The following is a 22,301-nucleotide window of genomic DNA, read 5'->3' on the forward strand; positions in this document are numbered from 1 at the left end:
TATTGGCTTGGTTGGTCGCTTAGTTCTAAACAGACTCCACGTTGATTTTTTTCAAACAGTACACTGTTTACTTATCTTTCATTTTTTGTACTTTTATCCTTGCTAAAGATAAGCAGCTTGTTTTTTTAACCTGTTAATTTTAAAGCTGTGTGAGTCTATAGCCTTTTTCAAAATTTCATGTTATGCATGAAATATACTTGAATACTTATGTAAGCAACTCTGTGAAACTAGATCTAGTGGTCCTACTTCAGTAAGGTGACAGAGGCTGAAGACCCAGAGTGGGCTGTGTATGTAACTCAGTTGTGAAGTGCTTGCCTTGCATGTAGAGGCTCTGCTTCGATCCCCGGCACCAGACAGACACACCTAGAGCTGTGGCTGCTGGGATCATGCTAATTTTTTTTTGCTACTGGGGATTAAACCCAGAGCAACCACTGAGGAACATCCTTAGTTCCTTGTATTTTTAAATTTTGAGTGAGTCTCGCTAAGTTGCTAAGGCTGGTCTTGAACCTGCAATCCTCTTGTCTCAGCCTCCCGAGTCACTGAGATTATAGGTGTGTGCCAGCTCATACTAACTTTTTTTGACTCTGCTATTTCAGTGACTGCTTTGCTTATGAGTCCATGGTGATAACAGCAAAGGTATCCATGACATGTGACAGGACACTCCGAGGGGTTACACAAAGGCTGGAGATGACTGATGAAGTATCAGTGTCTATGAATAGTCTTGACAGTGGAATACAGAAGGACAGACTGTTGAGTAAACATTTCAGTAACCTACCCTGTGAAAGGCATGCTGATCACAAGTTAATAAGGATATCCCCCTCAAGACAATGAGGACCGTGTTCCTGAGGCTAGCTGTAAGTGCTCTGACACCTGGCTCTTCAGAGTTGGCCCAAGTGAATGTGTAAAGATAGGGTTAATACAGGGGGAGCTAGTGGAAGTATGGGCATGGGACACATGGTTAAGTTGGTGAGATTTTTTCCATTGGGAAAAAAGTTAATGAGTAGGAGTGTTTTGCCATTATTAAAGGGCACATTTTTAATGAATAGTTGTCAGAAGAACTTGTAATTTTATGAGGAGTTAAATATTCAGCATGGAAAAGCACCTTGTGCTCTTGGAGATACAACTAGGCCTAGTAATTTCAGTTCCTTTTAAGGGACTTAGTTAAAATGGTAATCTTACCATTTTAGTTTTCTATGCATCTCCATGTCTCCTTTTCCCTCCTGTAATTTTGTGCCATGATTTAGAATAATATCTGATATGTATAAATTTAGCACTATACATCATAGTTACCAGCTCTGGCTTCAGCTTGTGGGTTAACTGTAAATTTATCAAAATTGGCTAAAGGAGCCGATGCAGTGATGCATGCCTGTAATCCCAGGAACTGAGGCCTGCTTCAGAAACTTAGTATGACCCTGTCTCAGAATAAAAATTAATAAAGGACTGGGGATGTGGCTCAGTGGTAGAGTGCCCCTGATTTCAACCCTTCCCCCCAAGAAACAGCCAAACAAAAGCAAAACAAAAAAGTGGTTGAAGGATAACTTGTTTAACCTTGCAACTTCCCATCCTTATAGCATTCTCTTGCTAGGTGGTCTTTGGTGGTCCTCTTCAAACTAGACCAAGAACTTGCTATTTTCACTTCGTATAAAAAGTTAAATAGTGAACAGTGGTTTTCTTTTTTTTCTTTCTTTTTGCATTATAATTCTTAATATACCATTATACCATAATTTATCATATCTCTGATTATATAAGGTATGTTGACACAACAGTGGTTTTCTTAATTTCATTTTTCACTTTGTGTAGGAGTTCTGGTTCATTTGTTCAAGTCTTAGCTCCGTGGCTATATACTTAGAAAATTTAGACCTTGCTATCTCAGTATTTCATGGTGTTTATTAACAACACCATTGTACCCAGATTCTCTGAAATTGTTCAGCTTTCTGTGTTCGCTGAACCACCTGGAGAGGCTGCTTCACCTGTCAGGCATGCTCCTGTGGGAGAGCCACTCCGGGGAGGTGGCTTCTCTCCACTTTGGGTCGTGGTTTTCTTTCCCTCCTTGGGTGTGCTTGTTTCTGACGGGACTGAAACTTTCCTTTGTGATATTTTTGCTAGAGATGCAGGGGTAAGGAAATGGGGCAGTTTGCAGTATCCCTTTGTCCCACAGTGGTAGATGCAACCTCAGTCCTTCATGCAGCCTCCTGGATGCCGCTGAAGCCAGAGGGCTCCGTGCTCAGTGTTGTGCCTTTTCTCTAGCTGGGCTCATTCACTGTGACACTGACTAGAAGCAGTGGCTCTGTAGTGGCCCCAGGCCCTAACCTGCCTTTGGTGACATCACACATGATCTCCCTTGTTTTAGGGGCAGGCTTCTGAGAGGTCAGAGCAAAACGTGCTAAGATGGCTTTACGTCGTCACCTGCCATCCGTTCTTACTGGCTGATCACTCGGAAGCATTCTCCAGATCCTCCAGAGTGGGTGCTCCCGCCTCTACATTTCTGCCTTTACCTTCTGGCTCACAGGATTACTGTTGTGGCAGACACTCTGCTCAGTCACACAGTGTTACCATGTCATTTGGCTACTCTTACTTACGTGTTCACTGCATGGGGAGTGTTCTGTATCTCCATTTGGAAGACTAACAAGTTTCCAGATGTTAAATAAAAATTGGGTCAATGAAACAGTTATACTGATGGCACAAGCCTATAATTCAGCTATTTGGGAGGCTGACATGGGGGGATTGTGAATTTGAGGCCAGCCTGGGCAGTTAATCAAGACCCTGTCTCAAAGGGCTGCGGATGTAGCTCAGTGGTAGAGTGCTTGCCTGGCTTGGGGGAGGCCCTGGGTTCAGTTCCAGTTCAAAACAAGTAGTTACACTCCCTGGCCCCTGGATCTTACATTTTATTTATTTATTAATTATTATTATTATTATTATTTGGTACCAGGTATTGAACCCAAGGATAGTTAACCACTAAGCCCCATCCCCAGCTCTTTTTATTTATTTTATTTTGAGATGGGTCTTGCTAAGTTGCTTAGGGCCTCCTGAAGTTGCTGAGGCTGATCTCTAACTAAATTGTGATCCTCCTGCTGCAACCTCCGGAGTCTCCGGGATTATAGGCGTGCGCCATCCTGCCTGGCTGGATCTTACATTTTAAATGATAGCTGGTAGACTATTTCTAAATCAAAGGCAACTTACTGAAGTTTGGGGGGTGTGGATACCACATTAGTAAGAGGTAAATAATTGGCCCTGCAGCCACATCCTTCATACCTTGCCCTGTAGACCCCAAGCCTGTCTTTTCCACATATTCTCACGCATGTGGTTTCCTGCACTCAGAAAGATAGACACAGCCAAGCAGGATTTGGCCTCAGTGTGGTAGTGCTCATTCTGCTCCTGGTACTTGAGGTGCTGCCTCCTGGTGCATTAAATTATTATTATTATTTTTTAAAGTTGTAGATGGACAGAATGGCGTTTCACGCATGCTAGGCGAGCGCTCTACCACCCAGCCCCAGCCCCAGCCCTGGTGCATTACATTTTTCAACTATAACTCGATCTCTGTTTTGCCTTGAGTTTTGTGTGGGTGTGTTTTCATACTGTTAGTGCTGAGCTCTCAGTTTCACTGGGCAGTGCCTTGTGCTGTCTGCAGGGCTTCTTATGCATTGTGTGCCACCTGTCAAACCGAGACATCAGAGTTCCTCCTATTATGAATACCTTTCCCCCCATTTTTAATCCTAAGAACAGTTATTCATGTTTTATATATTTGAGAGTTTTCATTCCTCTGCCCTTTCCCTCACGTGTATGTATAATGGTGTGTGAAAGACAAATGTCACATCCCCAAGGGGACTTGGACTGGTTGGCATTGCTGTTATTGATGCCAAGAGGGGAACTGCTTTTATTTTCTGCTTTAAATGTATATTCTAGAGGTTGGGTATGGCTTAGCGGTAGAGTGCCTGCCTGGGTTGGATCCCCAGTACTGGGGAAACACACACACACACACACACACACACACACACACACACAATTTTCTAGGTCTTTGTTGTACAATTCAGTGGACCACAAGCCACATGAATCTTTTGAGTATTTGAAATGTGGTGAGTCCAAATTGAGATGTGCTGTAAGTATGAAATACACAGTAGATTTTTTTCTTCTTTAGTTGTAGGTGGACATAATATTTTCATTTTTTATTTTTTTATATGGGGCTGAGAATTGAACCCAGTGCCTCACACATGCTAGGCAAGTACTCTACCACTGAGCCACAACCCCGTCCCTACATAGTAAAAAAAAAGAATGTAAATTATTGTTAATTTATATTGATTACATTTGAAATAATAGATTAGGTTAAATAACCATTATTAAAATTAATTTCACCTGTTTTTTTTTTTTTGGGTACTGGGGATTGAACTCAGAGGCACTCAACCACTGAGCTACATCCTCAGCCCTTCTTTTTTTTTAATTTTTATTTTTTAGTTTTAGGTGGACTCAATATCTCTCCATTTCTTATATTTATGTAGTGCTGAGGATTGAACCCAGAGCCCCACGCATGCCAGGCAAGCACTCTACGAGCCACAACCCTAGCTCTCCCCAGCCCTTTTTTGTATTTTATTTAGAGACAGTCTCACTGAGTTGCTTAGCCCCTTCACCGTTGCTGAGGCTGACTTTTGAACACATGATCCTCCTCTTAGCCTACTGAGCTTCTGGAATTACAGGCGTGTGTCACCGTGCCGGGCTCACCTGTTTCTTTTTAATTTTAAAAAATATTGTTGTTTGAAGATTCAAAATTACTCATTTGTCTCACATTATACTTCTCCCATCCAAGTACCAACCAGACTCAATCCTGCTTTGCTTCTGAGATTGGGGAGATCAAGTACATTCAAGGTGGAATGGCTATAGACTCACGTTATATTTCTATTGGACAGTGCTCTAGAAAGTATAGCAATGTCAACAAATGTAATCATGGAATCTGAGACTTAGCTTTTTTTTTAAGGCACTGAGTATTGAATCCAGGGCCTCATGCATGCTAGGCTAGTGCTTTACCACTAAGCTACATCCCCAACCCTTTTTAAATTTTATTGTGAGATAGTTTCTTATTACTTTTCTTTGATTGGTCTTGAGCTTCTAATCCTTCTGGCTTAGCCTCCTGAGTGTCTGGCATTACAGGCATGCACCTGTGTGCCTGATTGAGAATGACAGTTCTTTTGGAGGTAGTAATTGAACAGTTTGCTTATAGTTTTGTTGGCCTACTTTTTAAAAGAGGCTTCAGGTTTGGGAAACCCTGTAATGCTGCTGTCTTTATCAGGTGCTCAGTGGGTTAGGTTCCTTTACTTGAAAATCGCAACATTTGGCATCATTTTGAGTTCTTATTTAGAGGATGAATCAGTTTAGAACCTTTTCGAACTCTTCCCGTGGTCTAAATATTCTCTTTTTGGCTCTTGTCTTATATGCCAAGACAAGTCACATCTCGTCGATGGCCACAGGCACTTAGTCATAGCATGATATGCAAACAGGAGAGCCTGTGATTGTCTTTCAACAACAGAGTGGCAGAGCAGTCCAGAGAAGGAAGAGAGCGGCAGGAAGGGTAGTCAGAAGAGACCGAGGCTGTGGGTTGTGTCTCCTTGTATTCTTTAGTCATTTCCTGTGTCCCCCTGAAAACCTTGCATGGGGATGTTCTGCATGGGGCAGCAGAGGATGGGACTTGGTCACCCGCGTGGAAGATAGGCCTGACTGTGTTTCCTATCTGCTGGCCCTAGGTCCACTCAGCTAGGAGAGGAGATGTTTTAAAATTGGCCCCAAGCAGACTACAGGCTTATTTATTTATCTTTATGTAGTGCTGAGGATAGAACCCAGGGCCTCACCCATACTAGGGGAGCACTCTACCACTGAGCCACAACCCCAGCCCTTAGATTAGATTAGATTAGATTTTGATAGTTTGCTGTTAAGTTGAAATATTTGACCTTCCTTTGTTCAGGAATTGAAGAAAATATGACAGTGTCTGTCAGTTTTGACTTTCCTGTATATACACAGAACTATGACTGTGAATCAGACAGAAAGAAGAAAAAACTAACTTGCCTTTAGTGGAAACCAGTCACTTTGGAATCCTACCCAGTATGGTGTGTTTTCAGTGGCTTGAGACAGCAGCTCAGATTACACTGCAGCTCCTGTGTTGGGGGCAGGGGACAGCAAGTGACACAGCATCCAACAGACACTTACATAACCATGACTTTAGGGGACAGGATTAAGCTGTGAATGAACCTCCCAAGCCCAGTGAGATGATATTAGAACACAGCCTTTCAATTTTTCTCTCAAGTTTGACTAGAAAATCAGCACTAGGATCATCTTTTTCTCAAATTAGACCTCATTGCTCTCAGAACTTTCCCTAGTTCATGGCGTATCCCATTGAAGAAGCGCGGTCTCAGTGCAGCTCTTTCTAGGTAAGTCACTGAACCTGACTGGTGTTCAATTTCCTTTAGGTTGTCCAGCAGGCCAAGTTGAAACCTGGGGCTTCCAGGTGCAGCGTTCTGGAAACATGGTGTTAAACTCCCTCTCCTGGCAGGTTAAATTCATTGCAAATCCTTCAACTCTCCTCTGCTTTCCACAGAATTTCAAGATTTAGTAAATAAAGGAGTGTTTTCATTTTGCTGAGGAGAAGTAGAACCCTCCATAAAGGTCTGAGCTGATGTGCAAAAGTGTGATTTGCCCAGGGCAGGGCCCTAGCTGTGCTCTGGATGCCCTTATCAGATTTGGGTGATGCCATTGGTGGCTGGTTACTTTTACTTTGGCAAAGTTAGAGCCACAGTCACTTTCACTTTTGGATCCCTTCCCTTTCACTTTCTGGTTAGAAGAACCACACAAGATGAAGTTAGAAGCTGATATTGATGGATTGGTATCCTTAGACTGTAAGTGAGAACCCTGTGATCTGGGAACAGGTTAAATGAATTTGAGATCATCAGCTGGGACAAAATGCAGATGTCTCATTTTCCAGGCTAGCTGTCTTTTTTTTTTTTTTAACCTTTTTTTAAAATCCATGGTTTAAAAAGTCAGATAAGAAATCAGATAAGAAAAAAAATGAAGAAAAAAATTAGGGAAGAATTAAGAAGAATGCTGTTTGTTTTGAGCAGAACTTAGTCCTCCTTGCTTGTTTTTGTGACCTACTTGTTCTGAGGAGCCTCTTTCTGTAAATTTCTTAAGTCTTTTCTAAGGGTGTCATGGGTCCAGTAGAATGTAAGAGTTTGGATTTTACTAAAGTATGTATCATCTATAATTAAAAAACCTCTTAATTGTGGAAAGTTTCAAATGTGCAAAAGTAGAGAAAATAACACCATCCCCAACTTGTATTTGGTCCATCATCAGTCTGTCTTAATATTTTAGTGCATGATAATCAAACTCCCATGTTTTTCAAATGTATTTTGCTATTGCCAGTAAAATGTCTTTTTGCTTTTAGGAAAATTGAGTACTTTCATTTATTATTCATACTATTATGCTTTTTGTGGTATGAAACAATTCTATCTCTGAGGATTTTGAGGATGCTTATCCTAAAAATTAATGTCTTTGAGTCGTATACTTAGGATAATCTGAAAGCTCTAACTGAAGTGCTGTTTACCACTGTATTAGGTAAGATGAGCAAGGTGCTATAACAAATAGCCCCACTAATTTTAGTAACTTGAACTGATAAGCTTATTTTTAGTTCTGGGACAGACCAAGAGAAATGGGGATGATGATTCAGAGCTGTAGACCTCCCATCCTAGGATCCTGCCGTCCTCAGCACTTGCTTGCTGGATGCTGGGAGAGTCTCATTAAGCCATTGGGAGGAAGAGGTGTGGGGGCTTGCCTGTGGGCGTGGGCTGAGCCTAGATGTGGCATAGTGCTCATGCTGCTTGTGAGTTTCTCATTCTGTTGGGGCGGGTCTGAACTGCCACAGGAACAAAAGGAACCACAGGCCTAGGTGCCTGCTTTGCCATGATATGTTTGCATCCTGGGTGGAGAGGTCCTTACCGTACCTCTCTGAGGAAGCCATTGTATAGTGGCCCAGAAATTATATTTTTTTTCCTCCTTATGAAATTAATTTTATCTGTTCATTAAATAAAATTCAAGACCCAAGAAAACACCAAGGTACAAACACTACAAATAGTCCCATCAACTGGAGATAATTATTAGTAACCCTTAGTTCCTTACAACTGAAGATTTTTTTCCTTCTGTACTAGGGCTTGAACCCAGTGGCATTCTACCACTGAGCAATATCCCTAGCTCTTTTCATTTTTTATATTTTAGTGGTATTGGGGATTGAACCCTGGGTGCTCTATCACATAGACTACCATTCACAGTCCTTTTTTAATTTTTTTGGTACTGTTGAATGAACTCAGGGATGCTTAAAGTCTGAGCTACATCACCAGCACACCCTCCCCCCACCTTTTGAAACAGGATCTTCCTAGGTTGCTGAGGCTGGCCTTGAATTTGGGATTCTCCTACCTCAGCCCCAAAGACTGAGGATTATAGGCATGTGCCATTGTGTCCAATTTATACATTAAAATTTTTTTTTTAAGTTATAGGTGGACACAATGTATTTTATATGGTGCTGAGGATTGAACCCAGTGCCTCACACATGCTAGGCAAGCACTCTACCTCTGAGCCCCAGACTGTTTTTGGATCTTTATTTATTTATTTGTGGTTCTGAGAATTGAACCCAGTGCTTCACACATGCCAGGCCAAGCGCTCTAGCCTCAACCCCAGCCCAATTGACAAATCTTAATCCTCATTTTTCATGATAAGTAGAGTAACTATTTGTGGTAGTGAATTAGTGCTCTGTTAGAGTGGCAGGGTCAGGGCAACATTTTAAGTTTATAGTTTAGTTTACTCAGTTTTCAGAATTGTTCAATAAGCTTAGTTTTCTAAGAGGGAAAGAAAAAGTGTTGAAGCTGAACCAAAATAGCAACTTGCAAACTCGAAGCCTCCCTGCTGGGGTTCTGGGTGCTGAGCAGACTCCTAGGTGCCTGCGCTTTTCTCTGCTCACCTGCTCAGCAGTGGAGATGATGATGGTAGGATAAAGTCCTGGAAGAAGGTTCATTGCTTGGGTCGGCAGCTCCAGGTTCAGGGGTACAGATCCTCGGGTTCCTCTTTAAAGTGAAGAGTAGCCTGGAGGCAGACTATCATCAGAATTCCTGTTTGTGAGGTCATCAGCATGAGGTCACAGCCAGGTGGTTCAAAACGTTGCCCAGCTTCTGCTAGGGTGTGATCTGAGGCTGGTCCAATTCCACAGACACCATGAGGTACCACTTTGACTCATAGTGCTAGACTTGTGTTGTCTTTCTGCAGCTTCTGTATATAAAAAGTAGATGTGGATGCCAGGTAGGATTTTTAAAAGCAGAAAATTTTAGTTGAACAGCAAAGTGTTTTTACTATGTGAGTGAGTCTGTGGGTAGCTGGTACTGTATTTGCTTAGTAATTTTCAATCACTTGTCACTGAAATAATGACATTTTTAGTTCTGTGAAAATTATCTGACAGTGCCAGGCAATGACCATTTGAAATTAAGAGATTTGGTTATCAGTAGTATAAATTATTTTTGACCCAAAGACCTAAATTCTGATACATCACATTGAAAAGTTGCCAGCATTTTATTTTGATTTGCTTTGTTGTTTGTACCTATTTCAGTTGGACTTGGAAGAAAAGGTATTGGTTCATAAGCTACTCAGAAGGCTCGTATCTGAGGATTAAGGCATACCTTTTTTTTTAGGGTTTTTTCGGTCTCTTTTGTGGTACTGGAATGGAACCCAGGGCCTTGTGCATGCCAGACTGGCGCTTTGCCACCCAGCCCCACTCCAGCCCTCAGCATGTGCCCTCAGGGTGGAGAACAGAATGACTCCACTTTTGAGTTCCCACAGCCTTTTCGAGGTCTCTGGTGGAAGGGTGGCATTGAGAGGATCAGAACTGGTAGCAAGTGTGATCCAAGGGGAGCAGTCCCAGAGGGTCCCGAAGTGGTTGTTTCCTGGGGCAGCAGTCACCCTGATCACCCTTTGTGCTTTGCAGGAGGTGTCAGGTGGACACTGGCTTTACCTCCAGACTTTGGGACTCATTAATAGAGTTGTGTTTCTGACTTTTTTCCTTTAGGGTCCAGGTTATTAACCCATTCTTCTCTGCTACAAGAAATATTTTCTTTACTGAAATATTTTGAATGTTCTTACGTTTATGTTTTTTTCTGTACACTAGGAATGGAACCAGGTCCTCGCACATGCCAGGCAAGCCTCTGCCGTGAGCTATACCGCAGCCCTATTTTCAGTTCAGGAGACAGGTCATAGGGGATTGCTTATTAAAAAGTGCAAATACAGTAAGCAGACCCACTATGTTTTGAGAAGGCTGTGGTCTTGAACTGTATATCCAGCCTCTGAAAATTTGTTGAGAACAGAAGACAGAGTTTTATGTAATTTTCTATTCAAATATGTGCAGTGAGAGGAGAGCAGGAGCCTGGGTTCTTAGAAATGGTCATGGCTAGCCTTCAGGCTGCTCACTGTACTGGCATTTCTTCCCTGTTTGAGGCATCCTGGAGTCTGGTGGTGGTGGGTGTGCAGGCTGTGGAATCTGTCTGGAGGGTCTCCAGACCCGATTTCTTAGAGGGTGGAACTTGTCTTTTTGTTGGGTGGAGCGGTAGCTTCTCTTCCTGGAATCCCAGCTTCATGGAAAGCTGACGCATTTATAAAGTATGCTTCTTTTTTGGAACTACCCCAGAGGGTAGGCCTTCTAAGGTTATTTGCTTCTCTCAGATAAGTGTCTTGTCTCTTTGCCACTGTTATTTAGGTCAGATCTGAGTTAAATCACAAGCTTGGGATATTAATCTAGTTCTAAAATTTTGCTTATGTCAGGCCTGGCTTTGTGTCTTAAAATAGACCTGTGGTCATGAAGGAAAAAACAAAACAAACCATTCCTCTAGTTTTGATGTTTGGCAGCTCTGCTTCCTTCTTTGGGGTAGAAGTGTGACCCTTTAGTGAGATGGGAAGGGAAGGGAGAGGTGGGGCAGGAACTGAGCTCTGCTCCCTGGTCCTAGTGGGTGCTCCGCAGGTCTTCTCCCTGCCTCTCCCCTCTGAGAGTGTACAAGAGAATAATAGCTATTTCTAACTGTTTAGAAGTGATCCAAGTTCTAAAGATAAACATTTTACAAATAGTTCTTGGCTTGAAAAAATAGCTGTAATCATGCCATCAATCAGTGGTGTGAATTGGGGTGATGTGTAGGTGTATGTTGCAGTATTATTGTTTGGAGATTGAGATTATAAAGCAGTGTGATGACTTAAAAATAGAAGTTTTTTCATATGGAGAGGTTTATTCATTTATCGTAGTAATAACAGTCATTAAAATTTAGAACTCCCATAATTGGGCTGTGAGTCTGGACTTGCAAGGTAGTTGCACAACCTTATATTTTGAGGTATTTTGATTCAGATTTTGGAAACAACTTTAGTGCTTTTCAGCCAGGTCCAGTCAAGAGCAGTGAGAGATTGAGCTGGTCACTGCCATCTGGGGTCACTTTACTGGTGATTCTGGCACAGTACTATCAAATAGAACTTTCTGCCACGATGGAGATTGTCCTGTGTGTGGCATTGGAGGTATCACCTGCTTGCATGTTAAAGTTTAAACAGCATGTATAACTAGTGGCTGCCCTGTTGGGCAGTGCAGATGTAGGATATTGGGGTTTTAGTCTGGCTGATAGATTGGGGTGAGCAGTTTATGTATGGAAAGATATTAGAAGTTATCAAGGAAAGGTAAGTTGTAGCATATCTGGTCCCTGCGCTGTGCTCTGAAGGTATAAAAGGCTGAGGTTTGTCTTCTGCTCAGTGGTCTCTAATCTTTATGGCATGTTGCTGCTTAGGACTTTTCTTCCCTGAAATTTAAGACCTGCCCTGGCAGCCCCCAGCTGCTACCTGTGCCTGTGGTTGGATAGAACCTGGGCCTCACTTGGCATGCCACTGGAAGATGGCTGCTGACTTTTAGTTTCAATCTGGGCAGGTTGACAAGGGAAGGTTGAGATGACTGAAGTGTAGTGAAGTAAGATAGGGCTTAAGGCAACTCTGGGTGGCTCTCATTTGGTACCAGTAGACTCTTAAAGGAGGTTTTTCATTTGAAGTGTAAGGCAAGCAAAATTGATCATAGTTTCTTCAATGGATCTTTAAGGCTCTTTAGAGTCTCCTTTCAGTTTACCTTTTTAACTTGGTTTCTTACAGGAATCTCTTGGTGTTAGTGCAACTGAGCTTATTAATTTACATGCTTTATGAATTTCCTCTTTCTTCTGGTGTCCCTTTTCTGAAACTTTCCTCTGTGTGCGTGTAATTGGAGATTGAACCAGAAGGTATTCTTCTACTAAGCTATATCCCTTTTTAAAACTTATTTCTTGCTAAGTTGCTGGGGCTGGGCTCAAACTTGTGATCCTCCTGCCACAGCCTCCTGAGCCGATTGGTATATAGGCGCGCATCACCTTGCCTAGCTCCTCTGCCTTTCTAAAAATCCTAATTGCCATCCCCTGTACAATGCTATGCACTTTCAGTCCCAGTCCATGTGTAGATCTGGCCTTGTAGTTTGATATTTCTCATAAGTTGTATTGTCTTAGTTATTTGTTTACATCATAAATTCCTTGTGCTTTTGTCATATATATATATATTTATATATTTATATTTATTTATTTATTTTAATGCTACCTGTAGTGAGCAACAAGTAAAATTTAAAAAGAAATACTAAGTGTACCTCAGCTGGTTTGTAGGGTCATTTAAACACTCGAGACTGTCTTTTTATTCATTTTATTTAGTAAGCATTGTTTATAAAGTACTGTGGGAAATACAAAGGTGGTCAAAGTACAGTTTCTTCCAAGGGATTGATAGTCTGGTAGAATCTGTAGACCACAGCAACAGCTAAGTGAGGTAGGTGTTATGAACAACATCGACCCTCAGGACTGGGAGCAGTGGCAAGGATGGGTGTGGATTTTGCAGAGCGGGCGAGTCTGCCCTGGAGGAGGGTTCATAGCTAGAAAGAACAAGGAGGCGGAGGGGATCCCTGAGACAAAAGCTCCAAGGACAGGGAGTTGAAAGACTACCATAGAGGGTCTGCAGAGTCAGGCATGTGGTGATTCATACCATGAAACTGAGGAATCGAACCTTAGATTATTTCTTCTTTTTTTTTTTCCTTTTTAATAAATTGAGTAATATCCCTTGAAGGATATCCAGTGTCATCTTTTATTTATTTGTGGTGCTGGGAATCGAACCCAGGGTCTTGTGCATGCTACTTCAAGGGCTCAGCCAAGAGCTACAGCCTCCGCCCCTCAGATGACTTCTTCATCAGTAATTTAGCAGCGATTCTCAGGCTAGCACTGAAATCATCAGAAGGGCTTGTTAAAACTCAGGAAGCTGGGCCCACCCCATGGTTTTTTTCAGTGGTGTGGGGCTTTCATTCCTGTTAAGTCCTCCTGGGTAACTGATGCTGCCTGTGAACAGCATCACCCATGTGATGGGACCTGCAGCAGTGCCTGTTTTCTGTATGTACATTCCCAGGGATGATGCACCTGGTGTTCCTGTTGCTCTGAACATGTCGGGTTTTCTCATAGGTTGTAATTCAGGCCTCTGTTACTCAGCCCCTAGTTCAGTGCCATAACCACAATGATTGAAAGTAGTAATACTGAACTTGCACATGTTGTACCCAGTTCTTTAAGTATCTGAACTAGGGGCATATACTTTGGGAAGCCCTAAGGAAACATGGATTTTTGTTGACTCCAAATGCAGAATCCAAACAAATATTTTTTTCAGGACCTTTTTACATTTTTTTTTGTGTGTGTCTCAGGGATTGAACTCGGGGGCACTCAACCACTGAGCCACATCCCAGCCCTATTTTGTTTAGAGACAGGGTCTCACTGAGTTGCTTAGGGCCTCACCATTGCTGAGATTGGCTTTGAACTCGTGATCCTCCTGCCTCAGCCTTCTGAGCTGCTGGAATTACAGGCATGCACCACTATCGCTCGGCCCTCTGCATTCTAGAAAGTGAATGAGATATCCAAAAGAACTGTTATGTAATTCATATCTATTGATATTTACCATATTAGAGAGTAAAAATGATATTTAAAACATTAATTCATTAAAAATAATAAACTAGGGCTGGGGTTGTGACTCAGTAGTGGAGAGCTCAGTTAGCATGTGTGAGGCCCTGGGTTCGATCCTCAGCACCTCATAAAAATAAATAAAGGTATTAAAATTTTTTTAAAAATAATAAACTAGTAGGTTACATAATTTTTAAAATGGAGAATAACTATTTTCTAAAACAATCTAATGGGGAGTGGTATTGCTTTTTTGCAAATCTGTTTAATGATCTGCTTAAGAGAAGACAACTTGATTCTTTTATCTTTTCTGCATTTTATTTATAGCAATAATTTGTTTTGGTTCAAGTGTATGAAGAAAAATGGCCCACACAGATGTGTAGGAAAGGAAAAGAGTATTTTTAAGAGGATTTTCAGGTAATTATGGAGTTTTTTCCTTGATACTACTATAAAATTAATAGTTTTTTAAATATATTTTTTAGGTGTAGTTGGACACAATGCTTTTATTTTATTTATTTTTATGTGGTGCTGAGTATCGAACCCAGGGCCTCGCACATGCTAGGCGAGCGCTCTACCAATGAGCCACACCCCAGCCCAGGCTGTAGTTTTTTTTAAAGGTGGAATCTGAAATGGATATGAGATGAACTTTTCTTATTGTTAACAGAAAAAAATCTATTGGCCTCCTTTGTGCTTTGAGTGACTACTTTCTCTAAGCAAAGCCTTCTACGGATATGCATTGCTGGTGGAGAAAATTCCCTGAGTCAGGAGATCTTTCACAAATGGGCACATTTCATTGTGTAGCATTAAGAAATCACATGAATTGGTCACTTGTCACAGTGGTGCAGCCTCCCAGGGACTTGGGAGTCTGAGGCAGGAAGAGTTTGAGACAAGCCTGGGCAAATTAGCGAGGCCCTCAGCAACTTAGTGATACCTTGCCTCAAAATAAAATAAAAACTTAAGAAAGGGCTGGGGATGTGCCTCAGTGGTACAGTGCCTCTGGATTCAATCTCCAGTTCCAGAAAGGTACTGGAAGAGTACAAACAAAGAGGCCATAAGAGTACAAGTTCAAGGCCAGCTTCTTCAGTTTAGCAAGACCTTGTCACAAAAAATAAAAGAGCCTGGGGATGTAGCTCAGCAGTAAAGTGCCCCTGGGTTTAGTCCTCAGTGCCAGAAAAAGCTTACATTTGTTAATAGAATTGATCTCATCCCAAAGGTTGTCAGTATTGGGAAACTGTCAAGCTTACTGTAAGAATATGTCTTCCAAAATTCTAAGTTTGTCTGTAAAGCTTACTTGTCATCATGGTCAACGCATTTGTTTTCCTTAAGTGCAAGATGCACATAGTTCACTATGGAGAAGGTATCTTCCCACCACCAGCACCAAGAATACCCCAGTTTCTCAGTCCTTCTTTCAAGAAATAAAGAGCTCATGCTAGGCTTGCTCAGGTGCTGTTCTGAGATGGTCAATGCACATCAGTGTGAAGCCAGGGCACCTACTGGACCTCTCAATTCTAAAAAGGCCTGCATCCATATGTTGACTTTTTTTTTTAGTTGTAGATGGACATAACATCTTTATTCATTCATTTATTTTTTTATGTGGTGCTGAAGATTGAACCCAGTGCCTCATACTTGTGAGGCCAGAGCTCTACCACTGAGCCAGCCCCATGGGTTGACTCTTTTTTTTTTTTTTTTTTTAAAGAGAGAGAGAGAGAGAGAGAGAGAGAGAGAGAGAGAAATTTTTAATATTTATTTTTTAGTTTTCGGCAGGCATAACATTTTTGTTTGTATGTGGTGCTGAGGATCGAACCCGGGCCGCACGCATGCCTGGCGAGCATGCTACCGCTTGAGCCACATCCCCAGCCCATGGGTTGACTCTTGATAAGATCTTTTTTTTTTTTTTTTTTTCCCTTAAGTGCTTCTTGACATTCTTAAGTGAAAGTGGCTCTTTTTCCCCCTGCACTGGCTGGCCTGAAATTCAGAAAAGACTAGGAAAGTTTGGTCCCATTGCTTTTGAAATTAAAGAGGATGTTGCTCGGTGGCAGAGCACCTCTTTAATGTACCAGATAGGCAGGATTCCAAGAAAAAAGCATATTGTGTTTTTCTCTAAGCAGAGTAAAGATGATTTTACTTCATTGCTTCCCAGATGAGGCTGTTTCTTTCAGAGTTTGGGCCCTCCTCTGTTTTAACATATAAGTAATTTTATATTGTTAATTGCATAATTCTGTGGACTTAAAAATAGTTAATACAGGCCTGTGGTAATAAAAACTAAAAACTCCCTTCCCCTGCTCTCATTAAGTTTGGTGCAGATTTTTCTGAATTCTCTTTTTTAGATTGTATGGTTTTAGGCCTTTTACTGAACTGGTAATACTAGATAATATAAAGCAAAGTGAATATATTGCTATAAATCACCTTTAAATTCATTTCAGCAGCATCTTCATGTTTTTAGTGACCAGTTCTGGACTCATTGTGGAGATGGTTTATTATTGAATGTGAGGGAAACTTAGCCTATGAAGTGACTTTCATAACAGACATTGTTTCTATTTATTTTCCCCTATAGATTAAGAGTTTATTTTGTTTCTCTGTGCAGGTTTAATCTAGAGACTGACTGTATGATAGAAACACCCATACTTTTATCAATGGTCGGGGAAAGACAGTGGCAACAGGCGAAGAGAGACTGAATCACAAAGACAATGAGTCTGCTGAAGCCAAGCGGGCTGAAGGCCCCTACCAAGATCCTCAAGCCGGGAAGCACAGCCCTGAAGACACCTGCTGCTGGTAATGCTTTGTTTTCTTCAATAGCAAATAAATTATCCTGTATGAGACTTTAATTTTCATTTTTATGTAAAAGAGATAACCTTATAGTTGGGCTTCCCAGTGTACACCTGTAATTCCAGCAGTTCAGGAGGCTGAGGCAGGAGAATCACAAGTTCGAGGCCAGCCTCAGCAACTTAGATATTAAAAAAAAACAAAAAGGACTGGGGATGTAGCTCTCTGGTAAAGCATGCCTGGGTTAAATACTCAGTACCCCCCCCCAAAAAATATATCTATGTTTATAAGGATATATATGTATAACCAGTTTTCATATTCTTGAAAACATTTGAAAAAGTTTTGATTAGTAGAAAGGAAAGACATTAATTTTCGGCCAACATAGGGATCACTGACTTGGCCTTGAATACCCAGCAGGAAGATGTAACCAAAGACAAGTGTATAAACACAAGGGCAGAAGAATCAAAGAGTAGTGATACCTGCATTATTAAAGACTGTGGACCCTTTAAATGTGACTTGAGGTGTGCATTTGTGTCAACCCTACCAAAGTCAGTCAAGCTAGAAGTTGTGGAGAGAGCTCTTAGTCAGGATTGCCCGACCCACAACCCACCAATGCCTACAAAAAAAAAGACAGAACGAGGCTCAGACAAGGGTTCCTCTATTTAAGTAGAAACAAGAAAGTGACTTTTTCCCAAATATGTTTTTTGGTAGTCCATACGCACAGAACTTTTTATAGGGAGTGTTTTATATACATGATTTGTTTAGTTGGATATCTTCATACTCTCTCTTTTGTGTACTTTGTAATAGTACTTATACTTTTAGGGTTAATCATCTGACCCTTTTCACGTACGTGCTTTAGCCATTATTCAAAGATTAGATATCACTTCGCCTGGAAAGCTGCAAAGCCAGATTGGCTGACAGCCTGGTTCCCTCAGCACTGAAGAGTGGACAAAAGGCAGGATTGAAACAAGGACTTATAGACTCAAGGCTCTGCACTTTTGCCTGCAGATGTCCAGTGGGTGGCTAAAAGCAGGATTACAGTCTTGGCATCTTTGCCTCCATTTTGCAGGAGTCTCCTTTGCTCTGCTTGGTCTCCAGGAATAAGGTCTGGTCTCCCAGGCAAGAGTAACTTTCTTACTGGGGACAAGGTCCCACCTGAGATCATGATGGACAGACCACACCTGATCAAGATCATGTACTTTGGCAGTTGTAAAAATTCTCCACCTGTACGCCCCCAGCCCTTCCTCTCCTTCCCTTTCTATAAAACCTCAGGGTCATTCCAGCCTCTGGAAGACAGGACTAAGAATAAGGGTCCCCTTGTCTTCCAAGTGTGGTTATGCTGATTAAATTTCCTTTCATATTATTAAAAGTTATTGTAAAAGAGAGAATTTGGGCTCGGGGTATAGCTCATTAGTAGAGTGTTTGCTACCCTATGCAAGGCCCTGAGTTGAATCCCTGGCACTGCAAAAAATATAAAAATAGATAAATACAGAATGTTGTTGGATGTGATAACATGTGCCCATAGTCCCAGCAAACTAGCAAGAACAACAGCAGGGGCTGGGGTTTTGACTCAGTGGTAGAGCTACTGAGCAGGTAGAATTGTCTGAGCCCAGGAGTTGGAGACTAATCTCACTAACATAGTGAAACCTGGTTAAAAAAAAAAAAAAATATATATATATATATAGTTAGGAGTCTTAATAAAGAGTCACTTTTTGTAGTTTATCGTTTTATTTAATTTATTTGATTTAGTGTAAGGTGTTAAAATAGGTGTCAAGACACTTGAGTCATTTGATCCCTGTAATGTTAAGGTATTTCTTTTGATTCTTCCACATGAGTCTTCCTGAACTCTTTAGGCCTTTCTCTGTGGGGATTAGAGAAAAAAACAATATTCTAGCCCAAAAGTTTTATGACATACTAATTGACCTGTAATTGGAGGGGAACCTTCCCAGACAGCTCATACATGAACTGACCATTCAGGCTTCTATATAAGAAAGTACATTAGCTGGGTGGTTTATAAACAACAGAAATTTATTGCTGACAGTTCTGTTACGTCCCTAACTTTGTGTAGTTTATGCGTCTGTCAGATGTCACCTCCTACAAAAGGCCTTCCCTGACTTCCCTTTCCAAGGCACTGTCTTCTCCACAGCACTTAGATCACTTGCAAGTACCTTGAATGTTGAATTGCTACCTTCCCACCTCTAGACTCTGGTCTCTGCAAGGACACAAACGATGTTCTTTTTGCTTTGTCCCCTGCATAGAGCGGTACTTGGCATTATCACACAGAAGCAGGAATTTGATGAGCATGTGCAGAATGAATAAATACATCATTTCATTTTTTTAAAGTCTTTTTTGTAGTTGAAGATGGACAGTGTGCCTTTATTTATTTTTTTATGTGGTGCTGAGAATCAAACCCAGTGCCTCACACATGCTAGGCAAGTGCTCTGCCACTGAGCTACAGCCCCAGCCCACATTATTTCATTTAATTCTCATTTTAAAAGCCCTTGAGAGATGTTCCTGTCCTCTTACAGTTGAGGAAATTAAACTAAGGTCATGTCACAGCCTGAGATGATGATATGCCCGGTAACTGATAGAGTGATTAAGAACGTGCACTTTGCCAGATCACACTGAATATTTAATAGATTCCTGTTTGATGGCTGCATGGCTGAGTTTCCATTGCAGATATCACATTTCTGGAGAACTCTTAACTGCTATCTTTGGGGTAGCGATTGCACAAAGGCAAAATACGTTGGACCTGGTACTGTCTTTGCTGTGATTTCCACCTCTGTCATCATTACATCAATAGTAATGATGTAAGCTGCAGCCCTGAACCCTGTCCTTCTTTAAGCCTAAATGTGAATCTATGTGGTGAAGTAGTCCCTGTTTTGTCTGCTTTGATTGCCACTCAAATGTATGAACAGAGCCTGTCTCAATGGATCTGTATGGGCATTTGTGTATGGTGGGCAAATGGAGTGAAAAACGAGTCAGACCTGTAAGTATAGGTCTGGCAAGGGACTAATTTCCTCTTACTTTGACTTATAGTCTTAATCACAAATGAAAAACCCCATCACTGAATGTTAACAGCATTGGAAAGTGAAGTGATGGGGCCAGTCCTCTGCCTTTTTGCAGTAGAAAAGTCAAGCCAGGACTCTTCTGTCACAGGCTACTCCTGTTGCTGTTTTTTTTTTTTTTCTTCATACCTTTACTTTGTTTTTATTTGTATGTGGTGCTGAGAATCGAACCCAGTGCCTCATGCATGCTAGGCAAGCGCTCTGCCACTGAGCCCCAGCCCCATCCCCTGCTGTCGCTCTTGCTGTTTGTTTTCCATGAAGGTAATAGTTGGTGCTTGAATATGAAACAATCTTTTCTGATATTTGTTTTCAGCTGCAGCCCCGGTAGAAAAAACGATATCTAGTGAAAGAGCCTCGAGCGCTCCCTCCACCGAGACCCCAGAGGAGTTTGTGGATGACTTTCGAGTTGGAGAGCGTGTTTGGGTGAATGGGAACAAGCCCGGATTCATCCAGTTTCTTGGAGAGACTCAGTTTGCCCCAGGCCAGTGGGCTGGGATCGTTTTAGATGAACCTATTGGCAAGAACGATGGTTCTGTGGCCGGAGTTCGGTATTTCCAGTGTGAACCTTTAAAGGGCATCTTTACCCGACCTTCAAAGTTAACTAGGAAGGTGCAGACAGAGGACGAAGCCAATGGCCTGCAGACGGCTCAGGCATCCAGAGCCGCTTCACCTCTGTCCACGTCTGTAGCCAACATGGTGTCCTCCTCAGCCACACCCTCAAACATTCCCCATAAGTCTTCCCAGCCAAGAGCCAAGGAACCGCCAGCCACGCCTCAGATCAGCAACCTTACGAAAACTGCCAGCGAGTCGATCTCCAACCTTTCTGAGGCTGGCTCAGTCAAGAAAGGAGAGCGAGAGCTCAAAATTGGAGACCGAGTGTTGGTGAGTCATATGTGTACAGCATCCCTATGTCCTCTTGTTCCTAGTTCTTGTGTTTTTTTTTCACTTTAATAAGTTTTTATTTTTAATGGTAGTGGGGATTGAACTTCGGGGGGGAGGGGGGGAGACCTACCACAGAGCTACATCCCCACCCTTTTAATTTTTTTTATTTTTGAGACAAAGCCTCCTTAAGTTGCTCATCATACTCAGTTTCAATCTTGTGATCCTCCTGCTTCAGCCGAGTAGCTGGATTATAGACATAGAAACAGAAAACATTTTGACTTGAAAATTAAAAGTAGACTTAGAATATGAAATATTTGATTTGAAATTCTCATGATTTAAAAAAAAATTGGGGCTGGGGGTGTAGTTTAGTGGGAATGTGTGAGGCCCTGGGTTTCATCCCCCCACCCCCCAAGAGAAAAATCCATCACCAGAATACTAATGGTACTACAGTCAGCATTGCTGTGGGAGGTTCCAGATTGCTCCAGAATTTCCCCAGTGCTACCTGCCGTGCCCTTGGGGCTCCTGCCAGGGGCTGTCTTCTTCACTCCCCTCAGCCCTCGCAACTTCTGCTTCTCTTGCTGTGGAACCAGAACCAGAACTGGCAGAAAAGGGTATTTCTGTATCAGGTTTGCTGTGGCCTCCACAGGATCCCAACAGGAGGTCCCGCTGCACCCTCCAGGAAGGCAGTTGGCTCAGAGTTCTGCCTTCTCCTCCTGCCCAGTGGGAAGTGAGGGTGAAAGGGATTATGAGAGAATGTCTTTCTGGAAAAATGGTGTGGGTTAAGAATGGGCTCGAGGGGCTGAGGCTATAGCGCACTTGCCTGCCATGTGTGAGGCACTGGGTTCGATTCTCAGCACCATGTATAAATAAAGTCTATCAACAACTAAAAAAAAAAGAAAGAAAAAAAAGAATGGGCTTTGAGGTAAGTTGAGCTGATGTGGGCAGTATCTGGAGGAAGGGCTGGCAGAGGCTTGGCACGGACCTGTCTGCATCCTAGTCTGAGCCTCTGGCTACGGTTTTCCCTTTGTCCATGTGAACATTCTCTGGATCTTGCTGCTGGAGGTTGCTTTAGTCTGTTCTGCATGAGGAGCTTCTTGGGGTGGAGGCTCTGCTGTGTTCGACTCTCAGAGACCTCTTTGCAGACTGGAAGTCCCTAGGGTAACTCATTACTTGGAATGTTTTTGAGAGGGTCTTTCTGCATTTTTTAGTGTCTTTGATATTTCAAGGTTATAATGTCAGGTATTTTGAGAAACTTGACCAATTTGTAGCAGTTTGTGTCTGCATTGGGGACTGTATTTTCCTCTGTGAATTCTGAGCTTTATGCCCATATGAGGAGCTTCATCAACTTTTTGTTTTTAAAGTGACACGTTTTATTTTTCTATGAGCAGCTCTTCTACGAGGAATCTGGTAGCAAGTTTTTCTTGTTCTCAACACTTTTATGAAGGTCTTTTGATATTGCAAAAGGGAAAAAATTCTTCACAAGATTTACTTTGCTTGCATTTGAACCTCAAATAACTGTAGTTCATCCAACATAAGCTTTTTATGTGTCTTTATT

The 22,301-nt window shown here is 41.9% G+C and overlaps 1 protein-coding gene across 13 annotated transcripts in view; it reads left to right on the top strand.

Moving 5' to 3' along the window:
* Clip1 (CAP-Gly domain containing linker protein 1) overlaps positions 1–22,301 on the top strand; it is a 113,546-nt gene that overhangs the window by 10,898 nt on the left and 80,347 nt on the right. For 7 of the 13 annotated variants that reach the window (XM_077796093.1, XM_077796102.1, XM_077796094.1 and 4 more), the window contains 3 exons: positions 14,361–14,450; positions 16,618–16,805; positions 20,178–20,746. In XM_077796093.1, coding sequence (XP_077652219.1) covers positions 16,721–16,805; positions 20,178–20,746 — 654 coding nt within the window. In that variant the 5' untranslated portion in view covers positions 14,361–14,450; positions 16,618–16,720. Of the gene's footprint in view, positions 1–748; positions 855–6,364; positions 6,411–14,360; positions 14,451–16,617; positions 16,806–20,177; positions 20,747–22,301 lie in introns of those variants that run through there. The other 6 variants (XM_077796092.1, XM_077796098.1, XM_077796099.1 and 3 more) reach the window with 4 other exon arrangements.

This window comes from Urocitellus parryii, chromosome 3 (genome assembly GCF_045843805.1).
Source record: "Urocitellus parryii isolate mUroPar1 chromosome 3, mUroPar1.hap1, whole genome shotgun sequence".
In the NCBI taxonomy this organism is placed as follows: Eukaryota; Metazoa; Chordata; class Mammalia; order Rodentia; family Sciuridae; genus Urocitellus; species Urocitellus parryii.